This window comes from Martes martes, assembly GCF_963455335.1.
Source record: "Martes martes genome assembly, chromosome: 5".
NCBI lineage: Eukaryota > Metazoa > Chordata > Mammalia > Carnivora > Mustelidae > Martes > Martes martes.
Genome location: NC_137892.1, coordinates 121,301,189 through 121,314,089, shown reverse-complemented (window position 1 = coordinate 121,314,089; position 12,901 = coordinate 121,301,189). Strand labels below are relative to the sequence as shown.

Sequence of the window (12,901 nt, the reverse complement as noted above, 5' to 3'; positions counted from 1 at the left end):
TGTCAAAAGTAATCTAAAGAATTCAGAGCCCTCCATTCCATAGGATCTTTGGAAGTTTTTCTAGAAATCCTGGCGACCCAACTTTGGGCATGGCCGAATCCTCTAAGACATCGTTCCAACCCAAGCTTCTCTCTCTGTTTCCAGCCAGGAAATAGACCCCAAATCCCAGGCCCCCTCCTGACCTATTACTTGTCCTGTCTTCAGTGTCCTTGCCCTTCTACAAGTCCATTTTCCACCACAAGAACTGGGGCAGTCATTTTCAAATGTGCATCAGGTCCTGTTGCTCCTCTGCTTAACTTTCCACTGCCATGAGCTCTTGCTCCTTTTTCTCTAGCTCATCACTCCGCAGCTATGCCAACGTTTTTCTGTCCCCTTACCTGATGGTCTCTGTCACTGCAGTTTCATGTGCTGTCATTCAGGTCTCTGCTCAAATGAAGTCACTTTGGAGAGGCTGTCCTCAACCAAGCTATCTGAAGTGGCCCCCACCCATCTGGCACAATCGCATTACCCCATTCCATTATTTACGTAATGCTTAGCCCTTCTGATATATTCCTGTTGGTTTATTCATCTAGACTGGGGTTGGCAAACTTCAGCATGCAGACCAAATCCAGCCCACCACCTGCGTTTGTGTAACACATGAGCTAATAGTTTTTACATTTGTAATGGCCGAAGCAAATCAAAAGACAACTGTTTCATGATATATGAAAATTTTACAAAATAAAATTTCAGTGTCCATAAATAAAGATTCTTTGGAACACAGCCCCATTCATTTGTTTAGATGATGTCCGTGGCTGCTTCTGCATGCCAGCTCGGAGATGAGGAGTTGCAACAGTGGCTGTATGACCCACAAAGCCCAAGACATTCACTGTCTGCTTCTTTACAGATGAAGTTTACTGACCACTGGCCTGGATATATATTGTCTTTCTTCCCTTCTTCTCCACCTCCCTGCCACTAAAATGTCAGCCCTCTAAAAGCAAGGACCACAGTTGTGTTCTTCATTATCTCCTCAGTGCCTGTAGTATATTGACACATAGTAAGCACATGAAAATAAAGGGTTGTTTATTAAATGAGTGGCCAGTGTACTTACTGGATGTTGCTGGGCAACCAGACTGCCTACTGTTCTGGCCCATATGTCCAGAGATCTGCCAGCAAATATGAAAAAAAGTGCTGGCAACTTTGAAGTAACACTTAAAGCAGAATTCAAAGTCCTACATAAACGTATTATGTTCACATCCTTTGAGTGTGTTAGTTAAGATAACCCTAGGATTGCATGGAACACTGGGTGTTACACGCAAACAATGAATCTTGGAACACAACATCAGAAACTAATGATGTACCATACGGTGACTAATGTAACATAATTAAAAAAAAAAAAAAGATAACCCTAGGTGCCATGATGGATAAACTCGGAATTCTTAGCTGTTTAGTGCAATAGATGTTTCTTATTCTCTTGGTGACCAGTTTTGGGGCTGAGGGCTCTGGTTGAGACTCAGGCTTACAGAAGCTCCACTGTCTGCCTGCATCTTTCTGGCTGTCAATATCTAGCTAACAAAGAGGAAGACCCTGCCCTGGAGATTCGGGGGAGCGAGGCTAGAAGAGAGATACATGACTTCTGCTGCATTCCATGGGCCAGAACCCCATCACCTGCCCCACCTAGATGCAAAGCAGGCTGGGAATTGTAATTGCTGGCTAGAGAGCCACTTCCCACCAACACCTCAATGCTAGGGAAGGAGAAGAAGAATCCTTGCTGGTCATTTAGTTGTCTTGGCTGCAATAGGCAACTGACTTTTTTAAAATGTATCATAATGGGTCTCATTTTTGGAGGTCCTGACTGTGGTTGCAGAGGCAGATGTGTAAATCTGACTTGCCAACTGTGCAAGGTAGATCAATGAAATTTACTGCTCTATAATCATCTCTTCTTAGACTTCATTCACTTAAAAAAAAAAATCTGATCTAACATCTAGACTCATTTCCTACCTTCAAAGAATCTTTAGAGGTAGATGGAAACAGGAGATCAAAAATTATAACTGGTCCCAGGAGAAGACCTCTCACTGTTAGAATTGTTTAAATCCCCTTCTGAATAGTGGGCCCTATTCTTTACCCAACCACTAACTCTGATTTACTTTCAGAGAGAATCAAAGGTCCTGCATATCCTCCGTAGAGAATCAAAGTGCTGTATAATAAGCCAACCCATTTCTCTAAGAAAGGGAAATTTGCTCTCATCCCTGAAGTGAAGTGTCTCTTCAAAAAGCTTTGCCAACTTTCTTTGCATCGAGCTGTGGAACCAGATTTCTCAGCCTGCTAGCTTATGTGAGGTGCAAGCCGGGTTCTGGTATCACCCCACTCTTCTGACTGGCAATATTGTTTTATTTCCCTACATAGAATAAACTTGTTTACAACATTTAACTATTCCTCTAGCTTTTGATATCAAAGAAACCATATATAAGCCAAGCTATACAATCATTTTAATAGATTTCAATTTAATACTAGTGCTATGATACTGGCTTGGAAAGACCACTGTTTTTAAAAATTAAAATCTCTTTCTAAGCCATACAAATCTGGTCTATACAGATTTATCTTGCTTCCCCCTCCCCTTTTATCAAAATAATGTGGGATTTTGGAGCAATGTTTTATAGTTTAGGGAACACTTACCCTAGGACATTCTGCATGTAAATAGGGTTACTTGCCAAATGAATTTGAGAAATGCTCTATGATATATACTTCTTTTGGAGATTGGTAATTTTCAAAAAGTAAACTGATCCTGAAGTGTCTTATACCACAGAAACCTGTTAGCATTCAACTAGGCATTACCCTACTGAAATCATTTCTTAGTTTACTGACAACGTAATATGAGCCACACACTGTGCCCATTGTGGTACATGCATGAACTCATTTAAGCCTCAGCAGCCCCAAGAGACAGATACTCTATCAGATACTCAGATACTTTTGATGTATCTGTTCTACAGAGCAGGAACTGGGGCCCACTGAGGTCAGGTAACTGGCCCTAAGGTTCGTAATTAGGAAAGTCTACCTTTTATTTTATTTTTTTAATATTATTTATTTGACACAGAAATCACAAGTAGGCAGAGAGGCAGGCAGAGGGGAGGGGGGGAGGCAGGCTCCTTGCTGAGCAGAGAGCCTGATGAGGGTCTCGATCCCAGGACCCTGGGATCATGACCCGAGCCAAAGGCAGAGGGTTAACCCACTGAGCCACCCAGGTGCCCTGGAAGGTCTACCTTTTAAACCATGTCTTTCTATGCTAGAGATTTATGTCTTGACTATCAAGCCCCCACTTTAAAAAGACAATACCTAATAATACACTGTAAATTTTAGATAAATTAGTTGCCTGTCAAAGGAGGCAACTTGCTCTGTACTGATGGTTTGAGTAGGAGCAGCTAAACCTGTGCTAATTGTGAGGGAGGGAGGGAGGGAAGGAAGGAAAGGAAAAGGAAAAGGAAAGGGGAAGGGGAGGGGGAGGGAAGAGAAAGGGAGGAGGGAAGGGAAGGCAGGAGGGGAGGAAGGAAAAGGGAACGAAAACCCCTTAGCATCATCTGTGGGTAAAAAAATGATACTTACCACCCTTCCCCCAAGTTTGTGTAGATCATATTAAATAACCTAACCTTTGAGGTCAATGCCCTGGCTTCTATGCCCTGCCACTAATCTGCTATATAATCTGTACAGGTCAGATCATTTGATTTCCTCAGGGTTCCTCATCCCATCTGTAAAACACAGAAAATAATCCCAAGCCTGTCTGTGCTATTTGCACATCACAAAGAGCGAAAGAGTTAAATGTTGTGAAAGTACTTTGGAAATTGTTTAAAAACGTGCATAGTGGTACACTACAATGCTGGTTTTAAACATTTTCAGCCAGAGGTCTCCTTGTTAAAAGGAATCCCAATATGTGAAAAAGCTAAAAAAACTAGAGCTGTTTTAAAGGAGGGATGAGGAACCCAGAACTCGCCCCCACTTCCTAACCCCTCACCCACCTTCCATAAAAGTGGGGAAAGGTCCCCACAGATGCCCCAGGGTTCCAGGGAGCACTGGCCTAGGAAAGTGAGGGAAACAAGACTCTGTCCTGGTTTTGCATGAGTCCCCTCATCGCTCTCTATAAAAGGAAGGGATTAGAAGAAACGATTCTTCATGCCTCTTCCAGCTCTGACGTTCTGGAGATCTAAGTTTCTGGTTCTTGTGTCATTAGAGAGAAATTTTTCCTTTCATGTTCACTAAAGGTGCCTCACACAAGCAACGTGCACGTTCCTGCACTGAGGGCGGATCTTGGCCCAGTGTCCCAAGAGACAGGCTTCTCAGCAGTCTCGGTGCTGACAGGGTCCATTGTGGAGGTGCGCGTTTCCTTAACAAACATTTCCTAAGCTGCTTCTCTGTGAAAGAATATGCTGTGATAAGAAAGGCATCCTAGAAGGAAGAGACCTCCAGCTTTGTCCACCAGGAGACCACGGCACCATGGAGAGATGGGGACGGACATACAAACAGCCAGACCACAGGACTGTGGGGACCTCTGGCTCTGTTCACCAGAAGCCCACACCACTGTGGAGAGATGGGGACCAACCTACAAACAGCCAGACCACATGGGCGTCCCCAGTGGAAACCTACTTGAGGCACTCAGAGTGGGTAGACGGCTTACTGGAGTACCAAGGGCATGGCCCTGCAGTCAGCCTTCCTGGCTGAGATCCTGGCTCGTGACTCTCCACATCTCCGTTTCTTCATATTTAAAATGGGAATAAGGGGCGCCTGGGTGGCTCAGTGGGTTAAGCCTCTGCCTTCAGCTCAGGTCTTGATCTCAAGGTCCTGGGATCGAGCCCCGCATCAGGCTCTCTGCTCAGCAGGGAGCCAGCTTCCCCCTCTCTCTCTGCCTGCTGCTCTGCTTACTTGTGATCTCTCTCTCTCTCTGTGTCAAATAAATACATAAAATCTTTTTTAAAAAATGGGAATGATAATTAACTACCCACTTCATAGGTTTTTGTGAGGATGGAAGAAGTTAAAACATAAAAGAAAACCACTTAGGAGAGTGCCTAAAACCCAGGAGGCACTCAATAACTGTTAACTGAAATGATTCCCAGCCCAGAGTCGAGCCCCTCGTAGCAGGAACAGCACAGCCACTTTCCAGCTGCATCACCTTGGGCAGTCACAAACTCCCCTAAGCCAAATGAAATGGCACAAAAACTTTAACACAGTCAGTATCTGACGTAGCAAGAACATAATCGGCGTCGGCAATTATCATCCTTATTGTTAACGGCAGTGAGATCTCAGAGAGAACTGCTTCTTTCCAACCGAGGGAACGGAAAAAGACATTAAGGTGACAATGCTATCTGAGTCGACCATTGGTGCATGCCTCAGCTCTGGGAGCCGGAGCTGAGTTCTGGCCAGTGGGCAGTCTGCTCATCCTTCTACGTGTGCACTTCCGGTTCTCTTTCCCTTTTGACCCTATGGCTACAGGCAGCAGAAGGACCAAAGAACAAAACACAACCGTCCCATGATAAGTAGAGACAGAGACCTAAGTGTGTGTTTATGTGTGTACGTGTATTAGCCACACCCTTCTGCTCTTCCCAAAACTTCCATGACTCTTTGTTGCCTTCAGGATAAAGTCTGTTCTCTTTAGGCTGGTCCATGTGCCCACTGCCCTATTGGGCTAACCCTGTCTTCTAATCAGGAGTCACTGAACTTACGAATCTAGTCAGAGTCCTGCTTTCACATCTTGACCCATGTTCAAGTTCTCTCCAATCTAAAAGGCTTGGACCCAACCTCTTCATGATCTCATGTGTTGCGTGTGTCATCTCTTTCCAAATAGGCTGGGGGACTTCTTAGGAGCAAGGACTAGCTCTTAGACTTTAGTATCTCTCTCAACCCGCCAAACAATACTCCCAGTGTTTTAGCTCAGAGCTTTGCACACAAGAGGGATCCAATAAATATTTGCTGAAAGACCTTGCAAAATGAGCCAGTATAAATAACCTACTGATTAAAAAAAAAAAAAAAAGTTTTCAGCCAGTATTTTTAGGCACTCATACATCCTCAGTATTAAAATAGTTTGTAATTGGAAATAAAAGAAACAAATGTTAAAGAATAAAATAACCATCACCTAGGAAGTTAAATCTAGATGGAAAAATACAGTAAATCTAAAAAGAAAGCAAAAGGAATGTAATTTTTAAGTTGTATGATTCCGAATACCATTCAGAATGAGCTCAGGAAGAGAAGGGTTAATAGGCAGAAGGAAAAAGGGGTTTGACTTATAAACATCTGCAGGAAATTGAACTTCCACAGCCCTGGCTTGCATTGTACAAGTTCAGCTGCTTTAACAGTTAAGTCCGTCCTGCTTAAAGGGGGGGGGCAGTTTCCAGGCTCAGCTCATCATGGTGAGGATATTCATAGGGATGGGGCTGGGAGGACCTGGAGAGCATTTTATCTCTCTCTTTTTTTTAATCTACTAATACTTTAGAGCCTGGTGTGCCCAGTATTGTATGGTGTGATGCCGAGGCCCTTGCTATTTGGTCTCATGTTGGCTGGTCCACAGGAGGCCAGTCCTGAGGAGCCTGGCTCATCTTCTGTCACCACCTTCCTCTCCTTAACAGATTGGTTACTGGAATGAAGATGATAAGTTTGTCCCTGCAGCCACCGATGCTCAAGCTGGGGGGGACAATTCAAGTGTCCAGAATAGGACGTACATCGTCACTACAATCCTAGTGAGTACTCAGTCCTTCATTGAGGTTATCCGGGATGCAAACCAGACCAACACAAAGGTCTTCCCCAGGAGCAAAAGTCAGTCACTCTTCTTGCCCAAACTGTGCCATAGTTAGAAAGAGGGAGTAGGAAAGGGAAGAACTCAAAGAGGCCGTTTTCAGTCTGGCTCTGCCGTGATTTCACTTTGTATGCTACGTATTGAGCCATAGTTTCCCCGTATATAAAACATAATGGTGAGACCAAAATTATGGTGGTTCTCAGACTTTACATTCCCTCAGCAGAAGCCATTTCAAAGAGACTTTCCTAAAGCCCAGAACTTTAGGTGCTTTATAGCCACTTCCTAAAGTGGCTATAAATGGTGGTGCTGAGATTCTCAGTGATTGACCATGAGAAAGCTGGAGACTGTTCGGGGTCTACTAAAGGTACCCCTAGAGGTACCTCCTAAAACTACAGAGCTCCTGGAACATAATTTCAAAAGGGGAGCCCTACATCTCAAGGGTGAAATTATTTTAAGAGTTTGCTTCCTTAACCCAAGAAGTCTTGTAATAGAGGGAGCAGAAATGCAGGACATGGATTTAGGGACTTAGAAAGCCTTCTCCAAAGTTAGCCAAGGTTGGTGAAATCCTTCTCTGCCAGGCCAAAGTTCTCCCTACCTCTGAGTTGACCCAAAACCCACATTCTCTCTCCCTCCATTTTTCCACCAGGAAGATCCTTATGTGATGCTCAAGAAGAACGCCAACCAATTTGAGGGCAATGACCGCTACGAGGGCTACTGTGTGGAGCTGGCAGCAGAGATTGCCAAGCATGTGGGCTACTCCTACCGTCTTGAGATTGTCAGTGATGGAAAATATGGAGCCCGTGACCCTGACACCAAGGCTTGGAATGGCATGGTGGGAGAGCTGGTCTATGGAGTAAGTTCTCCACAGGGTTGGGAATTGGAGGGCAGAGAGAGGGTCTAAAAGAAAATCATTTGGTGGTTGGCTGGCCCTGCCCACAGATACCTGTTGGACCCCTTACTTAGTATTGTTGCTGCCAAAAAGATGAGGGGTTCAAGATCCATCATCTTTAGACATTGTGTCTCAAGGTTCCTGGTCCCAGCTTCCTCAGCCAAACTCGGCTCACTCTTGTGACTTCTGCTGATCTTCATCTAACACAAGCGATAGCTGAGCTTCAGAACCAGTTTTCCCAAGGCAGACTGCTGAGTCACCACTTCCCTGCTCAAAGTCATTTATGGCCCTGCCATCAAAACATCTTCTCTGGCATTAGATGCATCCTGGATCCAACCCAACTTTCTAGTCACTCACCCCAATAGTCCCTCTCTTGTACCTTCTACTGGTGCCGAACTACCCCAAGTCTTTCTGTTGCATAGAGTGCTTCATTCCATTCCACACCCCAAAGGCCTGTCCCTCTCCAACCTCTGCATCAAATATTGCTCTTTCCAAGGTGTCATTTCTTTCTCCCCATAAGAGGTATAAATGCTCCTTTCTAAATCCTCTTGCCTTCCCCTGTAGGATTTAGTTTCTTCTTCTATTATGGCTTACCCCGCCTTGTAAAATAGTTACCTGTGTAATAGGAGTAGATCTCTCTGTCTTTGTATCACTCACTACACTTGAAATAACACCATGCACAATTGCTATAAAATCTCCAGTAAGTTGAAGCAGTTTTGAGAAGCCACTGAATGCCTGAATTGCTTTAAGTATTTAAGGAATCACCGAGAAGTAAAAGATCTGATCCCTGTCCCCAAGGATCTTAACATTTTATGGGGTAGAAAATACAATGAGAGAGAAGAGTAAAAGATAGCACAGTTCAAGGATCAGGCAAGAGGCTGACATGAGCTTGTCTAGCCCTCAAGAGGGATATGGAAACTGAAAAGTGGCCACGTTCAAATACAGAGAAGGGCAGCCCAGGAATTTCTAGTGATAGAAATAAGGAAGAGTGGGAAAACACTGGCCGCTTATGCAGAGGACTCGGACTGAGTAGTCAGAGCTATGGGCGAGTAAGAAATGACATGGGGAAGAGTGGATTGATTCAGTGGGCACTGGGAGATGATGAAGATACTTGAGCAGAGAAACAACAAAAGGCAACGTAAGAAGACGTCAGCCACCACCTGCAGGAAAGGGGCCACTACAGCTTCATGTGATGAAGTTGAAGTCTGCAGGCTGGGTTTCTGAGCAGAAGCATATGCTGAGTCCCAGCATATGATGTTGAGTTCCGGTCAGGATGAACCAGCCATTTAGGTTAAATCTCATTGTCCCATATCAGGGCAGTAGGAGTCTTGATGGCTTTGAGAGCCATACAAAGGGAATTCGAAGGAGAGATGCGGTAAGGAAAATCTTCCACAGGAAAGTGGCTTTTTGAGATGACCTGGTAAGATGGTTAATGTGTTGAGGAAGGGGGGGGGCATGTTTCTACCCTTTCTCCTCCCTCCTCCTCTTTCTCTCACCTTGGGAAGCTCCACTACTGACAGAGACCTGGACGGTTACCGCTGCATCTGGAGACTGGTTTCCATGGGAACCTCCACTAGCATTCACCTTTTCCTCATCCCATGGAACATAGTTCCCTTGGCAAAAGGCCTGTGATTCAGGCAGAACAATGGTACAGTCCTTCTGTTGTCAAGTGCCCCAACAGCCAACAGTCAATGTTGGGTCACTGACTCATCCATAAGAAATCAGAGTTACCTCTGACGCCCCAGGGCCCATCCTTCCCCATCCATCTCCTCCCCTCCATCGGGCCTGTCCTGCGCAATATAAACTATATTCTGAGGACTTCTTGATGGGCCCAGTTCAGTACTCGCCTTTCATTTTTGGTCTGGATTTCTTTTTCTGGCCCCCTGAGAAAGAATAGAGTTTAAGGAAGCATCTGTCAGCCAAAAATAACTAGAAGGTTGGACAAAACTCATTAGGAGGCCTCCAAATTTGTTCTTTCTGCGCCTTTTAAATAGCAAACCAATCAAGGTCTCTCATCTCCCTTTTTCTCCCTCTTTTTCTTAACAAAAGTTGTAGTAGTAGCCTGTCCACAGGTAGTGTGTGCCAGGTACCATGCTAAATACTTTACCCACATTATTTCACATACTCTAACAATCTGGTAAGATATATGTAATTATTTTCCACATTTTACAGATAAGGACACAGAGGCCCAGTGAGGGGTGGGTCATTTGGCCTAGGACAGCTAGTAAAAGCTGAGTTGTGACATGGAGCCTGGATCCCAGCTGCACTCTGGCTCCTACTGCCTCTCTACAAATCATACCATCCAAGCACTGGACCTTAAGGCCACTGTTAACTGGGAATGAGAGCAGCAACCTCACCTGCATTCTCAGATGCCACACCCTGCAAATGGAGTTTCTGCTTCCTGCATGGGCATGGCTTTGGGTTCAATTCATGGGTGACCGCCCCCCCCCCATGCCTGTCCTCCGTCTTGGTGAAGCCGAAAGAGAGTGAGTTTTTCAGACAGACACCTGGATTTGAGTTCCAACTCTGCCTACTGGCTACACAACTCCTACAAGTCACTCAACCCCAAAAAACAGGTAAAGTGAATCCCTTATCCCAGGGCAGGGGTGGAGAGTTTACCTACATGTTTCCTGGCCCAGAGTTGATTTCCCTTAAGGTTTTCTTCTCATTTTGCGTTTACCTTACAGGATCAAAACCATTTACTCTTTCCCCAGGTTTGTTTCTAGACTTCACGTATTTTGTTTGAGGCTCTCCTGGGTCAGTGGTTCTCAAAGTGTGATGTCTGAACCAGGAGCATTAGCATCACTGCTAATTATTAGAAACTTATTAGAACTTACCAGAAATGGAAACTCTCAGGTATCACTCTCAGATCCAGAAACTCTGTCACCTGTGTTTTTAAAAGCCCCCCAGGTGATTCTGATGTATGCTCAACTTGGAAAGCCACTGGCCCAAGAGGTCAGTTTAAGTAAATAACTTTGAGTATCTGTAAAATGCTTTTACTTCACAGTTTTCTCACGTATTTGAATTCTTTTGATTCTCACAAAACCATCCTACTAAATAGGTTAAAGCAAAAATTATTGTGCCTCTTTTTTTTTTTTTAATGAAGAATTTGATACCCCAAAAGACAGCGGTCTCCCTTCAGGCCACATGGTCAGCAAGTCACAGACCAGAGCAGCCAGGTGGGCTTTCCCAGGTGAGCTCTGCCTTTCTCCAATCCTGCAGAGCTCCAGAAACAACCTCAGGTGTTTGAAACAACTCTCCAGACCTCTCAGTCAATGTCAAACGAGCTAAAACACTGCAACTTTGCACAAACCACCTTCGCTCTCTGGACCTGAGTTTTTTCTCTGTTGAGTTAAGGTCACTGACTATCTCTCAGTGAGACAGACACATCTCTCACTGTGTGTGTACCCTACACACATGGGTCTCTTTTGATGCTGAGGGATCCATGACCAGATAATCTTAGAAGTACCGCATCTACTTACATCTCTTGGAAATTCTCAGCACACAGTGATCTTTCAAAGGTTCTGAGAAGCCTTGCCCCAAAGTAACCTTTTTAAATTCATGTTTTCCAATGTTTATTTTCATGTTGTACTTATTAACATCCTTCCAGAAATCATGTTCCATGAAACAAATCCTGGAATCGCTGAATGAACTAAGCACTAAGAGGATGTGCATACAGGATTTTTTCAGTCTTCAGTTCCTTTCGTTAACTCACATCAGAAGGCATCAAACAAATCCATTCAATTCTTGTTACAACTTTAAAAGCTGGTCTTCGGGGCGCCTGGGTGGCTCAGTGGGTTAAAGCCTCTGCCTTTGGCTCAGGTCATGATCCCAGAGTCCTGGGATTGAGCCCCGCATCGGGCTCTCTGCTCCGCAGGGAGCCTGCTTCCTCCTCTCTCTCTGCCTGCCTCTCTGCCTGCTTGTGATCTGTCAAATAAATAAATAAAATATTAAAAAAAATAAAATAAAAATAAAAGCTGCTCTTCATTCACCTCCCTTTTGGGTAGCTTGTGGTAGTACCTCTAAGTTATTTCCATGACTTTTCTCCTCCCTTCCTTTCCTATCTTTCTTTCTATGTTAGGTTACAAAGGAAAGAGTAGGTATTTTCTCCCTTGCACTGGCTTGTGTTTGAAAAAATATGTATATTATACATATATATATCATATGTGTTATATATGATATATATATATGTATATACATATATATATGAGAATTTATGCAATGGTTATTAGGAAAAAAACAGAATTACTGTCAAATTCATACCTGATTCCACATTGCTTTATGAAGTTTCTTTCTCTAGGTGAGAATTTAAGTTATTCGGAAGCCAGGCTTTTTGATTCCACTTAGAGCACCTTCTCAAACACCCCAGCCAATGAGAGTAACCAGAGGAAACCTTGTCTATGCAACACCAGCCAGCATCTGCTTGGGGCCCTCATCTACACGGCATCTATCACCAGCTTCCCATCTGGACTATAGTGCAGCGCCTGAGAGAAAGCCATCCTCCTGCAACAGACTTGCACAGACATTTCCATGGAATCTTCTTGGGTTTCCAGGATCCTTGATCTCGGGCCAACAAAGCAGTGGATTTCTACTGTGTGGAAGCCAGGGCTTCTGCCATTAGGGAGAGGGAGGGAAGACCAAAGAGCAAGGCTGGTGATTCCACATGCTGGATGTCCAAGGATGAGCATTTCTTGCAACCTTTTCATCTTTATCGACATGCTGGATTTGAATTTTAAAAAGTGAATCAACTGTATGTTTCTTAGGAGTCTTCTTGAAAAACACTTGTGACGCACCCTTTCCTCCTCTCTGCAAGGCCTTCCCTCACATGATTCCCTCCTTCTGGAATGTGTACTGTTGCCAGAGCAACAAGATCCTACCCCTCTTTCAAAGCCAGATTTATGTGTCACTTCTTTTATCATGCAGCCCCTAATCTCCTCAGCCAAAATGAGTATCTCTCTGCTCTCTCTCCTCTATCATTTTGTATCTCTTGGAAAGCGCATATCCAGCTTACCTTGCAGACAGACGGTTGGACATGAGCAGCTGGCGGGGGAGGGTGGATATGTATACCCACCTCTCCTACTAATCTGTAACACCCTGAGTGTAGGGACCATAGCTCACCTGCAGCTTCCACCCTAGGGCCTGCACACAGTAAGTGCCCAGTAAATGTACAGTTAAGAAGAGTTGGTTAAGAGTTAAGTTTGCCTTCACTACCTTATTAGCCAGGGAAAAACCCAATCCAAACTGGCTTATGCAAACAAAAG

General features: G+C 44.4%; 1 protein-coding gene across 5 annotated transcripts in view; it reads left to right on the top strand.

Annotated features, from left to right (window-relative positions):
- The window catches only part of GRIA1 (glutamate ionotropic receptor AMPA type subunit 1), a gene marked incomplete at both ends in the record, with an annotated part of 310,204 nt that overhangs the window by 205,511 nt on the left and 91,792 nt on the right, over window positions 1-12,901 (top strand). For all 5 annotated transcript variants that reach the window (XM_080804641.1, XM_080804640.1, XM_080804644.1 and 2 more), the window contains 2 exons: window positions 6,585-6,695; window positions 7,398-7,604. In XM_080804641.1, the coding sequence (XP_080660767.1) occupies window positions 6,585-6,695; window positions 7,398-7,604 (318 nt within the window). The remainder of the gene's footprint in view (window positions 1-6,584; window positions 6,696-7,397; window positions 7,605-12,901) is intronic.